This window comes from Podarcis gaigeae, assembly GCF_964106915.1.
Source record: "Podarcis gaigeae genome assembly, chromosome: 15".
NCBI lineage: Eukaryota > Metazoa > Chordata > Lepidosauria > Squamata > Lacertidae > Podarcis > Podarcis gaigeae.
In genome coordinates, this window is record NC_139692.1 from 11,494,221 (window position 1) to 11,519,483 (window position 25,263).

Consider the following 25,263-nt stretch of genomic DNA (forward strand, 5'->3'; position numbering starts at 1 on the left):
CTGAGATTCAGTGCCCCATGCTCACCTGGCATCTCTGGGTGAGGCTAGAAAAGGCTCCTGAAACCAAGAAGAGCTTTGGCTTTAAAGTGTACAGTGGTACCTCGGGTTACAAACTTAATTCGTTCTGGAGGTCCGTTCTTAACCTGGAACTGTTCTGAACCTGAGGTACCACTTCAGCTAATGGGGCCTCCCACTGCCGCCGCACAATTTCTGTTCTCATTCTGAGGTAAAGTTCTTAACCTGAGGTACTATTTCTGGGTTAGCGGAGTCTGTAACCTGAAGCATCTGTGACCTGAAGCGTCTGTAACCCAAGGTACCACTGTATTGTCATTGTTTAGTCGTTTAGTCGTGTCCAACGCTTCGTGACCCCCTGGACCAGAGCACGCCAGGCCCTCCTGTCTTCCACTGCCTCCCGCAGTCTAGTCAAACTCATGCTGGTAGCTTCGAGAACACTATCCAACCATCTCGTCCTCTGTCATCCCCTTCTTCTTGTGCCCTCCATCTTTCCCAGCATCAGGGTCTTTTCCAGGGAGTCTTCTCTTCTCATGAGGTATTGGAGTCTCAGCTTCAGGATCTGTCCTTCCATTGAGCACTCCTTCCAGTGCCACTGTATAGCAATGGTGAAAAACCTGTGGTCCCTCAGACTCGCTCTCCCCCTAGCTCTTTTATTTGTGGAGATTTAGCGTGTTTCCACTCAGCAGTTCACGGGGGACTCAGAGATCAGGGTTCAAATCCCCACTCAGCTATGAAGCTCATTGGGTGACTTTGGGCCAGTTACTGTCCCTCAGCCTGGTCTACCTCACAGGGTTGTTGTGAGGGGAGAATTGTGTATACCCCCTTGACCTGCTAGGAGGAAAGCTGGGATAGAAATATAATAAAACATATTAAATCAATCAATCAATCTTTATTACGGTCCAGAGACCCAACAAATTGTTACAAAGCAATGCACAATTCAGACAGCCTACCTCCAGGTTAAACAAGCATTTTGTTCAAAAGATAGGGATCATTGATTCTTGCAACCACCGATAAAAACTTCGCCACTGCTAATGTTCTAGCGTTTGTCCGGTCTTCCAATAGGAACCTGACATAGTGAGCCTCTGATTTTCCTGGGAAAGGTACCAGCAAGGGTAATATCAGTTCAGCCCTGGCTTGCTCGTATTTCGCACAGTGCAGCAAAATATGTTTTATAGAATCGATGTTTTGAGCACTCGACCTGCTGGGAGGAAAGTTGGGATAGAAATATAATAAAAGATATTAAATGGATAAAAGCTTTGTGCAGTATTCATACAATGCCATTCTTGTCTAAATGCTGTCCAGCATTTAAATGCTGCCCAATATTATTTTCCAATTGTCTAGAGCTGTTGTTGTTTTCAGTCTGCAAATGATACACAATTGATGATGCCCCCCCTTCCTCACATTTACATTGCTTTTCCTTTGCACTGAAATAGCAGAGTTTTTTGATGGTAGACGGCCTGCAGTGGAATGGAAACTGTGCAATGAATACAGGGCAGAATGGAAAACGGTTCCTTCTTGTATCCCTACCGATGAATAACATACACAGAGACACTGGCAGAAACAGTAAATCTGGATAAAATGGGGGAAAATAGGGGCGACATTTTGATGTTGTGTGCGTGCTGCGAAAAACGTGCCTGCATAAAGAGCACTGAGTACACAACAAAGCACCCGTAACGAAGTGTTCCTAAGGAAAAAAGGGTGGGCAGGCAGGATCCTACCCAACTGCCTGCTAAGAAGTCAGTTTGCCCCCAGAACTGCCCTATGAATACAAATGTGCACTTGGACCTTATTTTTTAAACTACGTTCAAAACACTATGTCATTTATGCTTGGTGCAATTTAATGTGTTTTAAACCCATTAGGCTACCTGTATTTTATATCCTGGCTGCTCTGCAATTCTTCCTTGACCTCTTAGGCTCCCGTCACTTAACGTTCCTGACTGCAAGTGTGCTCTAGAGAAGATGGCTGGAATATTTTTGCTGGCTTTTAGAAGTGGGTGGGGCTCCCTTTTTTTGGCCTGAGGGCCAGATCCCTTGGTGGGCAGGAGCTGGCTCTAAGCTTGTGGGACCTTTTGTCAAAACACTGGTTCCCCTCTTACGTGGGCCCAGGTAAGCTTGCTTGATGCATGCAAGAGCTTGGCAATTGATGGGAATCGGTAAGAGGATATATTAATTATATTTAATCCTCTAGAGAACCGTGTGTGTGGGTTAACAGCAAAGGAAAAAAGTCTGAATTGAAAAGCATGGGGCCTGCACCCAGAGAGCCCCAGTAGCAGAGTTTAAATGCCATTGTCATGCGGTTTAGTGAAACATAGGAATAGTCTATTAAACCTTATTTATTTCATTCTGTTGTGTGAAACAGCTGACCCCCTTTTACCCTCCTGCAATGAAATAGACTACACAGTGAAGTCAGTTGAAAAATGCTTTACTTACTTATCTGAGGCCACAGACCTGCATTGTCCTATGCAGCAGCAATTGGAAATGCAGCTAAGAATATTCTTAGTAGAAATACGGAAATATAGATTCAGACATGTGTCTGAAGCTAGAAGCCACGTTGAGTCATGGAGAAGGAGGGTAAGGGAAGGGAAGGAAGAAATACATCACTTCCTCCCTCACTGGGGATGAGGAAGCGTGATCTAACTCTGTGGTCCTTAACCCCTTCATATACTAACTAGCAAAATCATGCAGAGTTATGTTTGAAGCCTAAACGTCCCACAGCAACCAGCACTGGGTGGCTGGGATTCGCCAAGTTAACTTACTACCATGCCTTAACGTGATGTTATATTACAGAAATTAATATGGTGGCTGAGGAGGTCCAGAGCAGTTGTTGGCACAGCAGTGGGCCCTGCCAACACATCTCTCACACACAAACACACACACCCCGGCAACTGCCCATGGAGGCTTTGTGCTAGGTCTGCAAGTAAAGCAGGTGCATGTCGGGTATTTTGGCCTCTGCCCAGGGGGCATATTTGTAAGAATTAGTAGTGACTTCCGGAAAGTGGATCGCAAGGCTCTCGCCTGCCTTGTTTGACAAGCTCTGCAGCAGCTACCTCTTCCAGCGTTCTAGTGGGTGTTATGCAATCTCAGCTTCAGGAAGCGGGTGATGCTAGTGGCGTCAGCCAGTGCAGCAATTCAGTCAAATAAACTGCTGGAGCCAGTGAAACAGTGAGGCCAGAAAATATTGATCGCCTTCCTAAATAAGAATCAAACAGGAAGGGAGGACTTCCTGGCTTTTTGGAATGGCCCTTATAAGTTGAAGGCTGAGTGTGACTCGCTAGGGAACCAGAACTGGTCCCTTCAGAGAAAATCTCTGGCTACAGCCTTCCTTGAGCATGAGTATTGTTTTTAAATTTCCTGTAAAGTAATTCAATTCTGAAGAGGCTGGCTTTAAGTAATCAAATCAGAATGGCCCTTCTAATGCAGCACCCTGTTTTTACAGTGGCCAGCCAGCAGGACCCAAGCACAAGAGCCCTCTCCCCCCTTGCATTTCCCAGCAACTGGTATTCAAAAGCATCACTGCCTTCTACTGTGGAGGCCGGGCAGAGCTACCTTGGCTTCTAGCCATTGATAACCTTATTCTCCATGAGCTTCTGGTTCCAGTTGCTGTTTTACGCTTCACAATGCCCCTGATGTAGGGGCCACTTTATGGGAAATGAGAATGGCAGCTAGACAAATAGGAAGAGCCCTGGTGAATCAGACTAAAAACTCATTTGATAAGACATTCTGTGGCTGGCCCAGATACCTATCAGAAGACCACAAGGAGGTCATTATCGTGATAATGGTAGGGGTCAGGGCCATATTTAGGTTCGATGAGGCCCTAAGCTACTGAAGGTAATGGGGCCCTTTATATGTCCAGCTGTCCTTTGTCAACAACAAATTGTTGCTGTTTTTTGGGTTGAATAAATGCTATATGGTAATTTATGGACCTAATAGGTATCTGAAGCCATTTGCACATAACAAAATATGTATTTTATCAAATTAATTGCTGAACTGAAATACAATTAAGAAGAAGTATATTAACAGTGAAATGACGATTAAGCTCTAACTTAAAATGATCAGGGGCCCGTTACTTACATCATAGGAGCCCACACAAAACACTGTATGTAGGTTTTATTTTATTTGTTTTGTATCTTATATTTTGGAAATGTATATGCAGTTTTCCCCCCTTTACATTTTTTGGGGGCCCCCAAGAGAGTGGGGCCCTAAGCGATAGCTTGTTTAGCTTATACATAAATCCGGCAGTGGTAGGGGTCCAGCATCAGAAGTCGGCCAATGGCTCAGATCTGAAAAGAAGTCTTCTCCATCTTTGCACCGATTCATAGAATCTTAAGAGTTGGAAGGGACCCTGAGGGTCATCTAGTCCAACCCCCTGCAATGCAAGAATCTCACCTGAAGCATCCATGACAGGCGGCCACCTGTCATTTGGAGCCAATCAGAGTGAAAGGAGGTGAGTCGGTCATTGAGGATTGGCTCCTGGAGAAGGCGAGAAGGAAGAACACATATGAGTTGTTGCTTTGTATGCTCCAGAGTTAATAATTTAGGCACACTGAAAACACAAGGTGCTTCCATTTCAGGAGAATGGTGCGCACCTAAAAAAGTAGATCTAGCTGAAAGGTGATCTGCATTGATTGGTGCAACGCATCCCTAATTATTGTTACTGTATAATTAGATTATTGTCTAGTCTTAGAAGACCCTCAATAAACACACGAGACGTAACCGGCTGTGTTCTTAGATAAATAAGGTATACTATTAATTGTATCAGGGACGTGGGTGGCACTGTGTGTTAAACCACATAGCCTAGGACTTGCTGATCAGAAGGTCGGCGGTTTGAATCCCTGCGACGGGGTGAGCTCCCATTGCTCGGTCCCTGCTCCTGCCAACCTAGCAGTTTGAAAGCACATCAAAGTGCAAGTAGATAAATAGGTATTGCTCCGGTGGGATGGTAAATGGCGTTTCCGTGTGATGCTCTGGTTCGCCAGAAGCGGCTTAGTCATGCTAGCCACATGACCTGGAAGCTGTACATCGGCTCCCTCAGCCAATAAAGCGAGATGAGCGCCACAACCCCAGAGTCGGTCACAACTGGACCTAATGGTCAGGGGTCCCTTTACCTTTACCTTTATTCATTATATCAAATTGTAAATTTAAACAGAAGTAACTCATAAAGTTCAACAAACGAACAAAGCAGAAGACCCAGTGGATCAGATAATTCTCTAGTCAGTTCATGCATAAGGTCCATCTGTGTAATGGTGTCTATTCCGCCTTTCTGTTCATAAAGTCCAAACAATCCACATGAAAGGTTTTTACAGTTCCACAAAACTCCTATCACAGAGTCTAGACAAGGCTTTCTGGAATATTGGCCTTGTTTCACCATCCTGGGCTTCATCAGTAGTTAAAGCACATGTGTGATATTACAAAACAGTGGATCTTATGGCATCGTAGTAGCTGTGGACCACTTTATGAGTTACTTCTGTTGAAATTTACAATTTGATACAATGAATAGTATACCTTATTTATCTAAGAACCCAGCCGGTTACGTCTCGTGTGTTTATTGAGGATGCTTTACGTGACCATAGGTTTGTTTGTTGTTGTAATCTTAGAAGGTTGCATAATCTTAGGAGCAGACCTGGCTGTGGCCATTGTGAAGGGACCCTTCACTTGTGAATTTGCCAGTACACTCCTGGCTGTGTGAAGAAGACACAGCCAAATAAAATTTAATGGTGGAGGGAGAACAGAATTGGTGGTGTCCTGGCTGGCTCTCCCTGGGCTCTGGAAGCTGCCCGAAAATGCCAAGTGGTAGTGCTGAGTCACACTTCATATTGATGCTTCTTGCCAGATATTTCAGTGCTATTGCCTGCCGGGTGTCATTATCTCCTCTCTAGGCTTCTCCTCTGAGCTCTTGTTTTAGTGAAAGATCCCTCTTTTCCTCCAACACTTTCCTCTCCCAGATATCTGGGGAAGACGAGGAAACGAAACAAGGACGCATGTTGCATGGAGGGAGATCTTGGGGGATTTTAATGAAACATGGCAGACCCTTTTGAACTCCTTCTTAGAACTTTGGTTTTCTATTTAAAAAAAACACAAAAAAAGCAGAGAGAATACCTGCCCGGTCCATTTAGGAAAGATTAGCCTTAGGACCAAAATAAAAATAGAAATAGAATAAACCTAAATGGGGACCACCCATACCTGCTACTGAATCAGCATGCGGCTTGGGTTTTCTTCCCCCTTCAGATCCACGAGAAGGAAGAGGAAGAGCTTAACGAGAAGAGTGAAAATGACTCTGGTATTAACGAGGAGCCTCTACTCACAGCAGATCAGGTACACAATCTTCCCTTGGCCTTTCCTGTGTAAAAGATGGGAAATTCTAAGGCACCTTCTGCCACCCGCTCGGCAAACGTGCTCAGCCTTTTCCGAAGAGCGGTGTTTGCCCGTTAGGCAACCCGCTTTCTTTCCAGGCTCAGCAAATCTGCCTTGAGAAATTGCTCACAATGGAGGCTGGAGAGCAGGTGGAGATTTATGGGCATCTCGAATGCTTTCAGATGTCAGCTTTGCTATGCATCCCCCTACATTGGCTGCAGAGCAAACAGAAAACATGTACAGGGTTGTCACCGCACGGCTAACCTGTAGTCCCCAGACCATCTAACAGCTGTCCAAGATTTCAGAATGAAACAAACCCCTGTGTTGCAAAGAGAACGTCAGCAATGTCTAGGCAACACAATGACCATGTACATACAAAATAGACAATCTTTATAGAATTCCTTCAAACCATATCAAATACAAAGACAAGCTGTGAAGCTTTGTGTATTCAAATATGATGTCCAACACTGAACAGTGATTCCGGATATTGACTACTGTTTCGTAGAATTCTTCGTCAGCATGGTGGGAGGATATAGAATTGCTTCATAAACTGAAAATAAAATTTTACAGACGATGACCTGCATGCACATACCACTTTACAAAAATTATAAACTGTAATACGTACATGCTATAATAAGATGGGTTTCACAGCTTGTCTTTCATCATACACAGTCTGGTACCTCGCTTCAGTTAAAGATTTTCAGAGACTTTGAGACTAAAGATTTCATTTTGTACTTGTTATGGTTTGAAGGAATTCTATAAAGATTGTCTATTGTGTATGTAAAAGGGACCCGGGTGGCACTGTGGGTTAAACCACAGAGCCTAGGACTTGCTGATCAGAAGGTCAGTGGTTCGAATCCCCGCAATGGGGTGAGCTCCCATTGCTCGGTCCCTGATCCTGCCAACCTAGCAGTTCGAAAGCACAAAGTGAAAGTAGATAAATAGGTACCACTCTGGCGGGAAGGTAAACGGCGTTTCCGTGCGCTGCTCTGGTTCACCAGAAGTGGCTTAGTCATGCTGGCCACATGACCCGGAAGCTGTACGCTGGCTCCCTTGGCCAATAAAGCGAGATGAGCACCGCAACCCCAGAGTCGGCCACAACTGGACCTAATGGTCAGGGGTCCCTTTACCTTTATTGTGTATGTACATGGTCATCGTGTTGACATTGCTGACAAGATTTCAGAATGGCATCTCTTTGTGGAGGTGCTGGTAATTAAACCTGAGACCACCTGCATGCAAAACAACCCTTCTGTATGTGGCGTGGGAGGGCATTGTCTTTGCCTCAGGCGGCAAAATGTTTCGGGTCATCCCTAGGAGTCCCCAAGGCAAGCAATGGAACATTTTTTAAAAACAAAACAAAAAGGGAAATTCCATCCTGCAATTCTTCCCAGGAAGCACTGGCTCCTAAAGCTGAGAATCCTCCCTGCTCAAACTGGCCGGTGGTTTTCAACATCATCCCTTTCTCTCATCCCTCACCCATCACAGTTTTTGGAGGAAAAATTCCTCCCCAAAATCTTTAGATCTCGTATCTTCCGCCTGTGGCCTTGGGGGGACTGGAATATGGAGAATGAGAGAGAGCATGCGTGAATTAGTATGTGGGTAGAAACAGCCTCAGCCGCCGGTTGACGCAACATTGCTATAGGATAAAAGGACCATCTGAACAGCTTCTAAAAATAAACACAGACCTGATTGTAGTGTAATGCTGTGTTGTTGGGTATATTTTGCCCGGGCATAAATGTGACAATTGAAGTAAATGCACAAAAAACGGCTTCTGTCTTTTTTGGGGAATGCATGAATGACACAATCACTGCCTCTTTCACCAGCTAACTGGGAAGCTTATGAGGGGTGTGCCATCACCCCTCAGGAGTAGAGCACATCCTTTGTGTACAAAAGGTCCCGGGTTCAAACCACGGCGTTTTCAGGTAGGGCTTGGAGAGACCCCTCTCTGACACCCTGGCTAGCCACTGCCAGTTACTGTAAACCAGGGATGGAGAGCCTGGGGTTATCCAGATGTGGATAACTACAACTCCCATCAGTTTTGACTATTGGCCATGAAGTCTGGGCCATGTAGCCACATCTGGAGAACCACAGGTCAGCCCATTTTTTAAAAAGAAGTTTAATCAGTGACCGATCTTTGCTATTCTTCTAGCTTCTAAGTTCTGCCTTGGGAAGCCTCTAAATGCTTTAAGCATGCGGGGCTGAAGATCCTTGAAGCAGCAGGAGATGGGAAGGGGCTCTCTCTGTCTGAGACCTCGGAATATCACTGCCAGCCTGAACTGGCAATACTAGATTAGATAGACAAATAGTTTAATCTCATATAAGGTAGCATCCTTTATTGCTAACAAACCTCTAAGAGGGGGTGGGTGAGACACTTTAGAGTCATGGGGTACTGCACAATGTGGTTTTTTATTTACTAAATTTGCATATCACCCTTCATTCAAGGATCACAGGGTGGTTTACAATATAAAGACACAAAAATACACAGCATAGTAAGATTTAGAGTTGGTGCTCATGCTAGCTGTTAAATTTCACACCGTCTTTCCCCCACAGAATCCATATACTGTGGTTCAGTGGGATTCTTTCCTTTTGTCTCTAGGGTTTGAGGAGTGAGTGAGTCGGTCATTAATATCGGGAGCTTATTCCATACTGAGAGGCTTTCAGCTGCACCTGAGAATTTCTGTTCGTTACCATGGCAATGATACTCCATTTATTGAGCGGCTGCAATGACCCACCGTTCCAAGCAGTGTTTTCTGCAAGGAATGCAGGAGACTTATTTACTTTTGAAAGATGGCGGCCTTGATAAGAAAAAACAAAAAAAACAAAAACAAAAACAAGTGATCGATGGAGGAGAGCTTTGTTTCTTTTCCATGGAAGGCATTTCAACTCTTAAATTTGTTTTAGGAAGGGCAGTGCTGTTAACAGTGTCAAAATATTTGAAGAAGAAGGGCAGTAGAGCGTTTCCTGCTAAAGTCTGTTGGATTGCTATTGGGTCAACCTTGGGATTCAACCACCAGACATGTAGGTGTCAAGAGACGTCCCTCAGGAATAATTAAGAAGTGCATTGGGAATTGGCAGGTAGCCAAGTAATGGCCGCTAACTGGAAATCTTCCAAACCATTTGATAGATAGCAATGGTGTAGTAATATTTGGGAGAGACTACGCCTAACAACAATCGCACATCATAAAAGAAGGACGAAGGGCAAGCAGCCAATACAGTCTGCATTATACATTTCAAGCCCTATGATACCGCTTTAAAGAGGCATGGCTTCCCACAAGGAATCCTGGGAAGTGTAGATTGTTAAGGGCACTGAGAGATGTTAGGAGACACCCCCATGTTCCCAGAGATGCAATTCTCAGAGTGGTGTAACACTCAATCCCAGAGAAGCAGAAAGATGAACACAATAACAACCCATGTGTGGGTAATGAATTTTGTGCAAATAGTTATCTCATCATATCAAAGCATGGTTCTTGTTTTAAAATATTGGCAGCATGGTGCTCATCAAGGATGTTGCATATTTCCTAAAGTGTATCGGGATGCCTTGTATCTAGCTCGTCTCTGTAAGGATTTGTGGTCTGGAAGGAAGCCGGAGTGGAAAGGTCAACAAAGAGTAGTTCGGACAAAGGATCCAGGCTAGAAGAGGGCCTGGCGTAGAACCCTATTGGTTCCTTGTGTCACCTGATTCTTCTTGACTCGGTAGCTGCAATACCACCTTCTGGCCGTGTGAAATGGTGCCACTGCAGCACACCAGAGGGCAGCCTATCAGCAAGTGGCTGCAAGGATGGGGGCGGGGCTGATGGAGTTGGTGTCCAGCCACATCTGGAGACAACCTGGTTGGCAAAGGCTGACGTGGAGGGCTAGGTTCCTCCATGGCTCAGTACCCAAATATTCCTTGTAGTTGTGGCGATCACACAGGGCCCCCGGACGTTTGGCGGTCCATTGACCCTGTGCCACCACTGTGATTGCTTTCTTTGCTGCCACCAACCCGTTTCTCCTCACGGGTAATCACGGAGTCCAAACAGTTGTTAACATTAACAAATAATCAAGTTTATTTATAGGCATGAACAAGCTTATGGTTTCAGTTAATTTTTCTTAGCAGTTTCTTAATCCTAGTTCCGTAACTGTTCTATGCGTTCCTAACAACTTCAAACTGATTATTCCAACTATCTATATGACTCCACCTAACAATTCCTTTCACTCCCTCACCACACAACTGGACCAACCCACAGACTAAACCTCCCTCTTCCTTCTTCAACTCCCAACTATCAACTGACTTTCACACAACACCAACTCTCACTCTAACTCCTCCTACCAGTTGCCACTGGCCAATCACATCACACTCATTTTTAACCCTTTCCTTATGACCCACCTAGGAAGCAAACACCACAGTAGTCTTCTCCTTAATAGTGACTTTGTGGCTTTTAGAATTGTGTACTATGCCTTAACACATCTGGGTTATTTTGAGACGACTGGATTGTCCCTAAGCATGTCCATGATTCCCAGATTCTCATGGGCACGTTCTCACTTTTCCTCCATGGTTCTCCCTCCATTTTATCATCACAGCCTGTGAGGTAGGGCATGTTATGTTGAGAGATAGTGACTGAAGGTGAGCCAAAGACGATTTTGAATTTTATTTTTTTTTAGGTATTTTCAATCTCTTAGATTGTAAACTTATAAAATGTATAAGACCTTGAGTGTTTTGAGCAGGAAGGTGGCATACACGTGTAGCAAATAAATGTGTTTGGACTTGGTTGTCATTTATTGCATCTGTGTGCGTTCACCTAGATGATTCAAACCTAGATGATTCAGCTTTCATCAACGGTATTTAAAGTGCCTTGATAAAAATAATAATGAATGGTCCCTGCAAGGTACATTTGCCTAAACTACTCAACAGGTACACTGAAGAAAATGTATTCTTGCCGAGAAATTTAAACATCAGCTAACATTCCATTTTGTCTTGGAAGAAAATAAATAATACACAGCATTTTCATAATAAAATTTAATGTCTTTCTTTCTTTCTTTCTTTCTTTCTTTCTTTCTTTCTTTCTTTCTTTCTTTCTTCACTGAAGCCAAACATATTTCTTAAGCAGTTCGTTCTTTTTGCAGGTGATTGAAGAAATCGAGGAGATGATGGAGAATTCACCAGACCCTGAAGAGGAAGAAGATATTTTGGAGGAAGACGATGGTGGAGAGACCAGCAGCCAGGCCGACTCTGTCCTTCTACAAGAGATGCAGGCGCTGACACAGACCCTGAACAACAACTGGTCCTATGAAGGTGAGGGCATTTGGGTCTGGGCTATAAGGTCCAGGGAGGAAGATCTGCTGCTTTCTTAGGGACAAACTACACAGCACATTAGCTTCTAATCTGTACCTTTAAGTCTAGGGTTTCTTTACACAAATCCCCACCTTTAACACTTTACCCACAGCAGGGGGGTGGGCGGGAGAAACTCTCACCCATATGATACACCATAAAGCATTCTTTAACCACTTTAAATAGTTATGGCTTCCTTCAGTGAATACTGGGAACTGCTGTTAAGGGTGCTGACCTTACAGATCTGCAACTCCCAGCACCCTTAACAAACTACAGTTTCTATGATTCTTAACGTGGAAAAAGAGTGCTTTCAACTTATGTTGCATCTACAGGAGGTCTGATCATAGATCCCCAACATCAGGTCTCCTTTGACCTTACTGTAAGATTGCCTCCTCTCGCAGCACAGACCTTTGAAGAGGAATATAGGAAACTGCCCTGTTGGTATAGTCAAGACCTGTAGTTTGTCTGGTTCCATATTTCTGTGCTGGCAGCAGCTCTCTGGGGTTTCAGGCAGGAGACATTCCCATCCCTACCTAGCGATGCCAGGGATCAAACCTGGGAGCTCCTGAAGGTGAAGTAGATGCTGTCTAAAGCTGAGCTGTAACTGTCTTCCCATTGAGTGACAGTGGGGCCTGGTGCAGCCAGAGCCAATGATAGGTAAATTAAAGGTAAAGGGACCCCTGGCCATTAGGTCCAGTCGTGGCCGACTCTGGGGTTGCGGCGCTCATCTTGCTTTATTGGCCAAGGGAGCCGGCGTACAGCTTCCGGGTCATGTGGCCAGCATGACAAAGTCGCTTCTGGTGAACCAGAGCAGCGCACGGAAACGCTGTTTACCTTCCCGCCGGAGTGATACCTATTTATCTACTTGCACTTTGACATGCTTTCAAACTGCTAGGTTGGCAGGATCAGGGACTGAGCAACAGGAGCTCACCCCGTTGCGGGGATTCGAACCACCGACCTTCTGATTGGCAAGTCCTAGGCTCTGTGGTTTAACCCACAGCGCCACCCACGTCCCTCCAATGATAGGTAGAGCCAATGATAGGTAGAGCCAACTAATTCTGGTTTTGCCTCCACCTCCCTTTGTCCCAAGTTCTTCAAGGGCAACAAGGAGGAGGAAGCTGCAAACCAATGCCACGTCCCAACTGTTTGTAAGTGCTTGGAGGGGCAGTGTCTCCATCTCCCCAATGGACTAGCCTTCCCTGCAATGAGCAACACTCAATAATGCATTCCACTGATCTGGATGCTGATTCTTTCCCCCTGTTCTCTGCAAAGTGGTGGGGTGTCCTCATGACAGCTCCGTTCTTGTGGAATATAGCAGGACTGCATACAAGTGATGATGCGTTTCTTTTTATCATCAGTATGCAGATGACACCCAGCTCTACCTCTCTTTTAAATCAGAACCAGTGAAGGCAGTGAAGGTCCTGTGTGGGTGCATGGAAGCAGTTAGAGGATGGATGGCAGCTAACAAATTGAGGTTGAATCCTGACAAGACAGTAGTACTGTTTTGGGGGGACAGGGGGCAGGCAGGTATGGAGGACTCCCTGGTCCTGAATGGGGTAACTGTGCCTCTGAAGGACCAGGTGCACAGCCTGGGAGTCATTTTGGACTCACAGCTGTCCATGGAGGCACAGGATAATTCTGTGTCTAGGGCAGCTGTCTACCAGCTCCATCTGGTACGCAGGCTGAGACCCTACCTGCCCGCAGACTGTCTTGCCAGAGTGGTGCATGCTCTGGTTATCTCCCGCTTAGACAGAATGCAGCAGCTAGACTGGTGACTGGGAGTGGCCGCTGGGACCATATGACACTGGTCCTGAAAGACCTACATTGGCTCCCAGTACATTTCCAAGCACAATTCAAAATGTTGTTGCTGACCTTTGAAGCCCTAAATGGCCTTGGTGCTGTATACCTGAAGGAGTGTTTCCATCCCCATCAGCCTGAACACTTAGATCCAGTGCTGGAGACCTTCTGGCAGTTCCCTTATTGCGAGAAGTGAGGTTACAGGGAACCAGACAGAGGGCCTTCTCAGTAGTGGTGCCCACCCTGTGGAACGCCCTCCCATCAGATGTCAAGGAAATAAGCAGCTATCCTATTTTTTAAAAGACATCAGAAGACAGCCCTGTTTAGGGAAGTTTTTAATATTTAATGCTGTATTGTTTTTAACACTCGATTGGGAGCTGCCCAGAGTGGCTGGGGAAACTCAGCCAGATGGGCGGGATATAAATAATAAATCATTATTATCATTATTATTTAGCATGAGCTCAAAATGTCCAGTTTATGCTATGCTTTAACACTGGTTTATTTATTTGTAGGCTACCCCATCTTTAGAGCCTGGGGTGAGTTACAGTTTTTCAAAACAAGCAATAAAGCAAACGAAAATGGGCACAAAATGCCTTGCCAAGTACATAAAACCACATGCCAAAGCACCCAAGCTTAACCCTAGATGCTAAAAGCCCAGCTAATTAAAAATGATGAAGACGAAAATGTGTTGCAATGATTCTGAAATAGGTCTGGCCTTGGGTTGCATTAGGTTTGTGGAAGGGAGCCTAGCCACTCGCTCGTCTCCTGGGATAAATAAGCACATTTTTAAACACTGGGGGTCATGCTTTTCCACAACATGCGCCTTTCCCTTTTGACATGTAGATGGTTTGAGTGGGTACATTGCATGTGCATCCTCCAGACACACAACATAATTTCCAGATTTGGACAGATTTGGTACCTGTTTTCTGTAGCATTAGGCAACAGTGGTGCCCTGGACCTGTTGTTCAGGGCTTTGTAAATTAATATAAGGTTTGCTGAAGGACAAGAAATCTTTAGGGGGGGAACCTTCATGGGGGGGGAACCCCCAAAACAGTCCAACGTGGCCTAAGCATGTTCAGTGGGCATGGAATGTGGATTGACTGATAGGGTGGGGTGGAGACAGTAAACCAGGCGGGAGGGGAAGTGGAATGGAGTCTCTGGAAGAGGGCATGGCTGGCTGGCTCCCTGAACAAGAGCACTCTGCACACCTGGCAATGTTTTGTTGCAGGCACATGTTTTATTCTAATTACGGTAAAATCAGCTTCAGAATACCACCCTATAGGGCTGCAATGTATAATGGATTGGTTCGTCTATTCCAAAAGCTTTTAAGCAACTAAAAAAGGAACCTCCAATTTATCATGTCGCACGTTTGGGGGTTGCTTTTTTATTATTAAAAAACGAGCATTTTTTTAAATGTAAGTTGTTACCAAAACTCCAGATGGCAAGCACTGTGTTGCTTTTCCGCTTGGTTGGGAGAGAATGCCTCTTAGAGGATGATGTCGCCCTACTGCAACAAATGTGGTCATCAGTATCAGAAGCCACTGAGAGTTTGAGGCGAATGAGCAGGATCATGCTCCCTTATCTCTCACATGTAATCAACACGGGCAGCCAAGGCAATTTCAGTGCCATGACCAGGCCAGAACAAATTGAAATAATCAGTTTCCTCCAGGCATGCTTAAAGCTAGACTGCCACAACCTTCTCATGCACCTTGCCTGAAAAGGGGATATTCACCATTGGCCAATAGTTGCTTTGCACTTCTGGGTCCAGGGAGGTTTTCTTAAGGAGGGGGTGCATCACTGCCCCATTCAAGGCAGATAGCACACACCCCTTCTCCAGTGAAGCCTTGGTCATTCTCTGAAGCAATTGATTAAAATTTTCTTTAATCAGGTTGCAGCCCTGCTTCTGCAGCTCTAAAATGCAAAATAACTAGGGCTGCATTAATTAGTTACAGTTCAACACTTCACATGTCAACTTAGGAGTAAGTCCCAGTGTGTTAAATGGGTAAAGGATTGCAGCCTTAGATGGACTAGTTAATTTTTTGATTGACTAAGTGGAGCATAATTAATAAAAAATTAATTATGTCTTAAAACTGTAGGTTTCTTCTCAAATTTTGCCTGCTATGTATGCTTTCCCCCCATCAGAAGTATTCTTTTTTCCATATTCACATATTTATTAATATCCATTAATTTACTAAAATTCCTAGAACGAGACTGCAATCCTATACACACTTATCTGGGGATAAGTTCCACTAAGCTCAGTAAGGCTTCCTTCTGAGTTGACATGCATTTCTGTGAGTGACAGCCCTAGAAATAACACTTTGCATTAGTAATGCTTAGCATTTATAATGGTATGCATTTATATAGTGCTTTGTGATTGTTCAGATTAACACTTAGCTTTTATATAGTGCTTTGTAGGTGTTCAAAACAATGCTTAGCACTTACGTGGCGCTTTCTGAATGTCCAAACGGCGACTGTCTCAGTACATCCTTATTACTTCCTTTGGCAATGCAGCCCACTGATATGCTAAGTTGCTTAAACATGCATGTTTGCCTCTTTCCATCCTTCAAAGGCTTGAAGCACATGTCCGTCTCAGAGCTTTCAGAGCTCCTGGATCGCGTGGAAGTTGCTATCCGGGACTACTCCGAAGAACTGGTGCAGCAGCTGGCTCGCCGGGATGAGCTGGAGTTTGAGAAGGAGGTGAAGAACTCCTTCATCACGGTGCTGATTGAGGTCCAGAACAAGCAGAAAGAGCACAGAGAGGTGATGAAGCGAAGGCGGAAAGAGAAAGGGCTGAGCCTACAGAGCAGCCGAATAGAAAGGGCGACCCAGATGCCTCTCAAGGTGAGCAAGGAATTAAAAACAATGATTTAAGATGGAGGCTTGCAACATCTGGTCTGTTGAGGAGGGCAACATCTCAAGGGTTGATGGTGGGCAGGTTAGGGTAAGGTGCGAGGTGAGGATATTTATAGTAAGATTTATAGTAAAATTGTTATTTAGGGAAATTTAATTTAATTTAATTCTAAATTATATTCCAGAAACGTGGGAGATTTCAAGGGGGCAAAAAAAATAAATGGATGTACCATGCTATATTAGAAGCAAAAAAAAAACTTGTTTTGATTAATTGGAAGAGCCGCAAAAAGATTCCATTGAGCACATGGATTGATAATATGGACAGATTAGCTATATATGAACGAATTGCATGTTGACGCAAATTAAGAATGGATAAATATGAAGGAATCTGGAATGAATATTTAAGCGATAAGGCGGATAGTGGGGGGAAGTGGGGGGAGGAGAGAGAGGTGGGAAAATATTGTTAAAAGGGTGCAGTCATAGGTATATTAGTGTATTTAAACCTGAATTGTCGAATTGTGTTATTATTGTTATTATGGTTGCCCCTCCAGCAGATATCATGCACATGCAGCCCACTACCAAAATCAGCACAATCACTTTTGTGACTTTTGTGATTTGTCCCCACAAAACACTTCACTACAGTTTCTTCCTATCTATTCAAAGGGCCTTTGCTGCATGATACCAAATGTAAGAATTCACTGATAAATGTACCGTATTTTTTGCCCCATAGGGCGCACCGGCCCATAGGGCACACCTAGTTTTTTTGGGGGGAAATAAAGAAAAAAAATTATTTCCCCCCCAAGGCGCGAGGCTGGGGCGGGGGAAGCCCGAGCTTCCCCCGACCCCAGCCCCCAGAATAGGCTGCTATCCGCAAGCCGTGGGAGAGCTGCGCGACTTCGTGCAGCTCTCCCACGGCTTGTGGAGAGCCGCACGAATCTCGAAGCCTGGGGTGTGCTGAGCTCAGCGCGCCCCAGACTTCTGGGTGCAGGCAGCTCTCCGCAAGCCGTGGGAGAGCTGCACAAAGTGCGCACCAACCCCTCTCGCTCTCCAGGCTTCAGTGAAAGCCTGCATTCGCCCCATAGGATGCACACACATTTCCCCTTCATTTTTGGAGGGGGAAAAGTGCATCCTATAGGGCGAAAAATACGGTATCTATGTACTGGCTCACTGGGAAAACTTCAGAAATTCATATAAACATGTGAGCTCAGCTACACAGCAGCCCCTCTGCCTGGGCGCTAATTCCTGGCATCCTGATACCTGAGTGCCAGACAGGTAGCCATTCCAGAAATAACAAACCCAGATGAAGACAAAAGCGTGAGATTAACTTGGCTGGGAAAACAGGGAAATGTAAATATCTTTTTTGTTACACTTGATGGGTGTTTGGTGGAGGGCAAGGAGAACCATGGGGCAGGGTCCAGGATGCTCAGATGACTGCCACCAGACCTCCCCTTTCATGATGTAATCATGATGTATTAGTGATGTAATTTTTTTGGGGGGGGTGTAACATGGGGATTAGCAGCTAATAAAAGTTTGGGTGCTCTTTTGTTCGGGGCTTCCATCTTGTTCCACCTTGTGGCAGGTGGGAGTCCTGTTGCGACAGTCTTCAATAAAGACCAAGCCTACTGGCTGCTGTTTTGCTCTGGTATTCCTGGCTGGTGTCCTTGTTTTTTGTCCAAGGGAGCCCTCAGATTTCTCTGTTAACATGTGTAACTGTTTTCCCCTCATTGGTTTATTCCTTTTATAAACTTACTTTGAGGATTTTTATAATCAAATTTTATGAAATAGAAGTAAGGGAAATAAATCCTGTCGTAGAAACTTACGGGCAAATCCTAATGTACTCTGTTTTCTCTTCTCTGTAGCGATTCAGCATGGAAGGTATCTCAAACATTCTGCAGACTAGTATTCGGCAGACATTTGGGAACTCGGCAAATGATAAACAGGTGAGTCCCTCTTCTGAGGAAACGAGACTATTTATTTATATCCGAAAGCATTTCTCAATTGCTTTATATTAAAAAAAAATACATCTAAAAAGAGAATGGAATGGCTGGAATCCCAAGCAGCAGCCCTCACATTGCAACATTTAGTGCATTATCAAGCATGTTATCCCAAAAAAGCATCTTAAAAAGCAGAGACATCACCTTGCCAACAAAGGTCCGTATAGTTAAAGCTATGGTTTTCCCAGTAGTGATGTATGGAAGTGAGAGCTGGACCATAAAGAAGGCTGATCGCTGAAGAATTGATGCTTTTGAATTATGGTGCTGGAGGAGACTCTTGAGAGTCCCATGGACTGCAAGAAGAACAAACCTATCCATTCTGAAGGAAATCAGCCCCGAGTGCTCACTGGAAGGACAGATCCTGAAGCTGAGGCTCCAATACTTTGGCCACCTCATGAGAAGAGAAGACTCCCTGGAAAAGACCCTGATGTTGGGAAAGATGGAGGGCACAAGGAGAAGGGGACGACAGAGGGCGAGATGGTTGGACAGTGTTTTCGAAGCTACCAGCATGAGTTTGACCAAACTGTGGGAGGCAGTGGAAGACAGGAGTGCCTGGCGTGCTCTGGTCCAGGGGGTCACGAAGAGTCGGACACGACTAAACAACTAAACAAGAAAAACAATCCTGAAAAATGTGTGGTGGTTTATGGGGGTGCAAGAATATTTGCTGTGGAGGATTGGCAGAGAGGAAAGTCATACTTTAGCCTTCCCCATGCCAGATAATTGAAGTGTAATGCCATGCATTGTTTTAGAGAAGCCTTAACGTTTTTAAGGTGAGAGTTTGCTTACTAGAGATGCCCTGCTGTGCCATTTGTGCTTTTCAGTTTGCAACGTGCTTATTTTGAGAACTGGCAGCATTTCTCTCTGACCTATGAATTCGTTGATGCTTGAAGCGTCAATCAATTAAAATGGGTATCATGACTCAGCCAAAGCTTTAGAAGACTAAAATGTGTGCCATGTTTTCCTTTTGGCTGTTGAAAGCCCTGCTGCTGATGGGCTGACCTGATCCTTCCTGGACTCATTGGGGCAGGATTTGGTGGCAGATGTTGAGGGAACCTGAGCAGAATGAGGAGGGAGGGTCCTCAGACACACAAAGGCTGGATTACAACATTGTGAAGGAAATCGCAGAGCGGGACCCCTTGTACGTTTCCGAGCACAATCCAAAGTGTTGGTGCTGACCTTTAAAGCCCTAAACACCCTTGGCCCAGTCTCCACCCCCATCGTTCAGCCCAGACACTGTGGTTCAGTGCCGAGGGCCTTCTGGCGGTTCCCTCATTGCGAGAAATGAAGCTACAGGGAACCAGGCAGAGGGCCTTCTCGGTAGTGGCGCCTGCCCTGTGGAACGCCCTCCCATCAGATATCAAGGGAATAAACAACTATTTGACTTTTGGAAGACATCTGAAGGCAGCCCTGTTTAGGGAAGTTTTCAATGTCTGATGTTTTATTGCTTTTTTATTATTATCATTAGTTCTGTTGGGAGCTGCCCAGAGTAGCTGGAGAAACCCAACCAGATGGGTGGGGTATGTATGTATAAACAAACAAACAAACAAACAAACAAACAAACAAACAAACAAACATAATAATAAGCACCATTATGTCCTAAGTGCACTACAGCCTGGACTCCACAAATGCTAACAACCTCATGTTTGAAATCTTCGTTGAGGCATTCCAGCTTGGGACCAGGACAACTTGAAAGACCATCTCACCTCTTATATAGCCAATCTATCGCTGTGCTCTTCAAGTGAGCGTCTGCTGCCGATACCATCTTATCAGGAGGGTCCTTGCACATCATATAGGAATTGGGCCTTTAGTGTTGCAGCACCTAGCCTTTGGGATCCCCTCCCATTAAATATTAGACAGATGCCAGCTCCAAAGACTTTTCTCTTCCAACAAGCCTTTGAAGCAGAGCTCTTTCCCAACTCACATCTGCATGAGAGATGCTTTAAGATATGTCTTAAAGAATACATTGTTATTCTTTGTCGCCTGCTGTTTGCCATCCTGTGTTCCTTTGGATGGAAGGAGGGGATATAAATGTAATAAATTAAATGTATGAAGAGCCCTACTGATCCAGCAATCTGTGGTCACCTAGACTGGTGACTGGGAGCGGCCGCCGAGACCATATAACACCGGTCTTGAAAGACCTACATTGGCTCCCAGTATGTTTCCGAGTACAATTCAAAGTGTTGGTGCTGACCTTTAAAGCCCTAAACGGCCTCGGTCCAGTATACCTGAAGGAGCGTCTCCACCCCTATCATTCTGCCCGGACGCTGAGGTCCAGCGCCGAGGGCCTTCTGGCGGTTCCCTCATTGCGAGAAGCAAAGCTACAGGGAAACAGGCAGAGGGCCTTCTCGGTAGTGGCGCCCACCCTGTGGAACGCCCTTCCAGCAGATGTCAAAGCGATAAACAACTACCTGACATTCAGAAGACATCTTAAGGCAGCCCTGTTCAGGGAAGTTTTTAACGTGTGATATTTTACTGTATTTTTGGTTTTTATGGAAGCCGCCCAGAGTTGCTGGGGAGGCCCAACCAGATGGGCGGGGCTAAATAAATTATTATTATTATTATTATTATTATTATTAGGCCAGAAAGATGTTTCTTTCTGGTAGATGCCTCTGATTTCTGTCCCTCTTGAAAAGAGGATTACTAACTGCCAGTGTCATTCCTTTCTAGTATTTGAACACCGTTATTCCCTACGAGAAGAAAGGGTATCCTCCTTCAGTTGAAGACTTACAAATGCTCACAAACAGTAAGTTCCTCGTCTGCAATGTTGGATGCATCTAAACACAACTTTAAGGTCACATGGGTCCTCTTTGGGCCAAAAGTAACCACTGAGCCTCTTGGGCTTGCTGATTGGAAGGTCTACGGTTCGAATCCCTGCGACGGGGTGAGCTCCCGTTGCTCTGTCCCAGTTCCTGCCAACCTAGCAGTTCGAAAGCATACCAGTGAGAGTAGATAAATAGGTACCGCTGCGGTGGGAAGGTAAATGGCATTTCCGTGCCCTCTGGCTTTTGTCACGGTGTCCCATTGTGCCAGAAGCAGTTTAGTCCTGCTGGCCACATGACCCAGAAAGCTGTCTGTGGACAAACGCCAGCTCCCTCGGCCCGTCCTCACGAGCTGGAGGGGCAGCCGGGCTTTGTTGAGCTGCTGAGTCTCACTGCCTGACAGCTGACGTGCGGGGTAGCGCAGAGCAGGTCTGCTTCCCAGCACGTCAGCTGAGCGAGCTCTGCTGTCCCTCCAGCTCGCGTGGAGACCTTGCCCAGAGCTCCAAGACCCCATGGTTCATCAATTTTGTCTGCCACTCTTCTTTGGTCAGAGTTGTACCATCTTTCCATTTCTGGGCTGAGTCTGCGCAGCTTTAGGTTTACATAAATAGTTTCGTCTGGTCTTTTGGGATCTCTGGTCCTATAATATGTAAAAGAAAAGCTTCTTGTTTCTATCAGTGCTTCTGATCACATGGGTTGCCCACCTAAGACCTTTCTCCTCTAGTGTAAGGAGGGCAGCAGGGCTGAGTGACAGGGATACTATGGAAAAGGCATGGCTTAAGTGAGTGTGGTCCTGCTTTTTCCCTTATGCAATTCTAATCATGCTATGTTTGTGCGTGAAAATACCTGTGTAGGGGCTTAAGAGACAGGCATATAAATTGTGCCTGGAGCCATCCGGTTTGAATCTAGGTGCTCAATTTTCTCAGGTTAGTTTTATGTCAAGACAGTTGTTCATTCGCTTTTTGAAAATTCTACACGTTCTTCTTGCCAATTCATTTTTCTCTGTGTTTGTATCTAATCGTTTGCACATCTCTCTCTTTTTGGGCTGCTACTTACCATCCAAGCTTCTGTCCACCCCACCCCACCCCCGAGAAAAATAGCATGTTCTAGAATACTTTGCAAGCTTCAAAAGCTATTTCATAAACATCCAAATTCTTCGGCTAGTGGATTTAGCCTCTAACTCTGACTGAACAATTTGTGGAACAAAAATGGAAAGGTTGAGATGTTGTGACAGGCCCTTGTGCATTCTGGGAGAATCATTCGTCTCCTTTTGAGTCTCCATGGCAACTGTGTTTTGAACTGACTGGAACAAACACAGCCTTAGTTCTCTTGAAAAGAGCAAAGTCCTATGAATGGCAGTTTTGTGCACAGAGAGAGTTTTGTGCAAGTGACAATTTGTATCTTGAGGCGAAGCCTTGGCAGAGAGGTTACCAGGGATAAATCTGTGGTCTCCCCCCCCCCCCAATTAACTGGTGTGCAAAGCAGCATTGGACTGTGATGCAAACATAGGATTTATTTAGATGAGATCAGTTACTGGTCTGGAAGACATGTCCTTGAATAACATTGAAAGACCAACCAGCCTCTCCAAACACAAGCTCTTAAATTGTTGGTATCTAAGTTGCTACCAACAGAGCATGAGATGCTATGACTGATATCTGACATGTATGTTTTACTTTTCCTTCATTCTGGATAGGGATTGGCGATTCTGCCTCTTTCCAGTGCATGTTGCTTTTCGCCTGTTTTTACCCCTCGTTTTATTCCTTTGCCTTTCCACGTTAATCTGCAAATTTTAAACAAGAGCAGCAAATATTAAAACACATATTCACTTGCGTATTTCAATGCATATTTTCTCTCAAAATGCATATTGAAATAGACGTTTCCTCTCAAAATAGTCATTCAATCGTGTTTTAATAGGTTTGAACTTTCAAGAACTGTGTTACAGCTAGGGATGAGCAAATCAGTTTGCTTCAGTTTCTCTCAGGGTTTTATTTTATTTCTCCAATCTTATTCGGTTCCCATTTCCTCATCTGTTTGTGAATTCCTTTTAAAATCTGCATGAAAATTCATCAGCATTTTAGTGCAAAGTTCTCCAAACATATCCATTTTTGTATGCAGTTATGCCTAAGGTGCACAATTTTGCAACGGAGTTTCTGTTAATATAATGCATTTTTGTATATTATTTTCACTATTTTATAAATGTATATTTTAAAATGCACATTTTGTCTGCATATATGCATTTTTTTGTACACATTGCTTGGCTGAAAACTGCATCGAAATATTCAGAGTAGTGCACATTTACAATAATGACTGTGTTTTCAGTTCACGTATTTTTTAGAAACTTCAGATTAGGTAGATTCACCTTTGAATGCAAACTGCATTGAATTTCTTGCCCCCATCCCTCATCACAACATTTGGAGAAGTGCAAAATCTATAACACAGCTAACTTCTGACCTGCACATTAGTCCAAGTGGTCAGAGTAAGAAGAGTATTTCTGGAGCAAGACAATTTATATGAGAATTTGTAGAAATTGTATTTCTCAAAATTCTCTAATTTTGGGCTGATTTCCTACCCACTGGTGTTGCTCTTAAATGCTCATTCACATGTCTTAGTAAGGAGTGAACTCTCAACAAGGACTGAATTTAACTGCTATGCTAAGAAAACCATTAGTTTTCCATGTTGAACAGGGCATCTGTCCCTTCATTAGCTATGATCAATATATAGCTGTGTACACAGTATAAAACACATTTAAAGCACACGACTCTCCAGGTTGATACGGAAGTGAGCTGCCCTTGAGCATAACCTACTAATTATTATTTTCAACAATTTCTTCCCACAGTTCTTTTTGCAATGAAGGAGGACAACGAAAAGGTCCCGACGTTGCTAACCGACTACATTTTAAAAGGTAAGCGTCAGCAGCAGCACCTTATACTGAGACAGAGGTCATTGGTCCATTCGAACCAATTTTGCCTGACTGGTAGCAGCTCTCAAAAGTGTCTCGGGCCCAGAGAGATCTTTCTCTCCATCTGTTCCTTGCTGTTTTAATCTGGAGAGGCCAGGAACTGAACCAGGGACCTTTTGTGAGCTATGGCTCTCTCCTTTACAATCAAGGACAGAATAACCTGCTTATACCAGCTCAGACCATTGATCTATATGGTCTAGTATGATCTACTCCAGGCATCCCCAAACTCGGCCCTCCAGATGTTTTGGGACTACAACTCCCATCATCCCTAGCTAACAGGACCAGTAGTCAGGGATGATGGGAATTGTAGTCCCAAAACATCTGGAGGGCCAAGTCTGGGGATTCCTGGTCTACTCTGACTGAAACAACTGTCTGCATTCTGAGGTCAAGATCTCTCCCAGGCTTGCAACCTGAATACTTTTAACTGGGGATACCGAAGTTGCAAGACCAGTCATTCCAACCCAATAAGTTTCTGAGAGATGCTATTCGCATTCACAAAAATTGCACTCATCATCTCAAATTTCCCTGTTCTGCATTGACTTGGTTCTTTTCTTCTTCTTCTTCCAGTTCTCTGTCCTACCTAAGCGCCATGCTCTGAGCATTGTGATGCCAACACAAGACAACAAGGCCAGTGTGTCATTCCACCACAGGGACTGCATGACGTAATGTAAACTTTTGAATTGTGTATTTAAAGATGTATAGCATTAACCTGGATTAAACAGGAGCAAGAGTCTTTCCTTTGCTGTCAATTTCTAGTCATAGTAAACATTTGAATGCATGAGTGAAGGCAAAGGCTGCTCATTTCTCGACCTCCTCCAACTCAGAGGAGGCCAAGCGTTCTCGTTCGCCCTGTATCCTCGGCCCATCTTCCCTCCCCAAGCAGCTATGAGACTAATTTGAATACTGAAATAAACTTTCATTTAATTAAAAAAAAGTTGTCACACTTCTTGGAAAGATGGTTTGTCACTTAAAAACCAGAAAATGTACAGCGTTTATAAATATTTCCACAATAATATCAAACATTATTAATGTGTTATCATTTAGCATTCTTAATTTTAGCCCGTGATGTCAAAAGCAAATTATAAATGTCTTGGTTGTCAGCTTGGCCACAGTGACAGCCCCTCCTTCCTGTGTAATATCATGGAACTTGTTAGGATATTATTCGGGCATGTTGCTTGTAAGAGGCGGGGGCAGGAGATGCTGTGAATAAAGAATTCATTGAAATCTCAT

General features: G+C 44.5%; 1 protein-coding gene across 5 annotated transcripts in view; it reads left to right on the forward strand.

Annotated features, from left to right (window-relative positions):
• FEZ1 (fasciculation and elongation protein zeta 1) overlaps nt 1-24,967 on the forward strand; it is a 48,132-nt gene extending 23,165 nt beyond the window's left edge. For 2 of the 5 annotated variants that reach the window (XM_083713681.1, XM_083713678.1), the window contains exons 4-11: nt 6,241-6,327; nt 11,470-11,638; nt 13,984-14,007; nt 16,041-16,312; nt 18,181-18,261; nt 20,983-21,058; nt 23,911-23,976; nt 24,601-24,967. In XM_083713681.1, coding sequence (XP_083569807.1) covers nt 6,241-6,327; nt 11,470-11,638; nt 13,984-14,007; nt 16,041-16,312; nt 18,181-18,261; nt 20,983-21,058; nt 23,911-23,976; nt 24,601-24,617 — 792 coding nt within the window. In that variant the 3' untranslated portion in view covers nt 24,618-24,967. The remainder of the gene's footprint in view (nt 1-6,240; nt 6,328-11,469; nt 11,639-13,983; nt 14,008-16,040; nt 16,313-18,180; nt 18,262-20,982; nt 21,059-23,910; nt 23,977-24,600) is intronic. The other 3 variants (XM_083713679.1, XM_083713680.1, XM_083713682.1) reach the window with 3 other exon arrangements.
• Nucleotides 24,968-25,263: the final 296 nt, after the last annotated feature.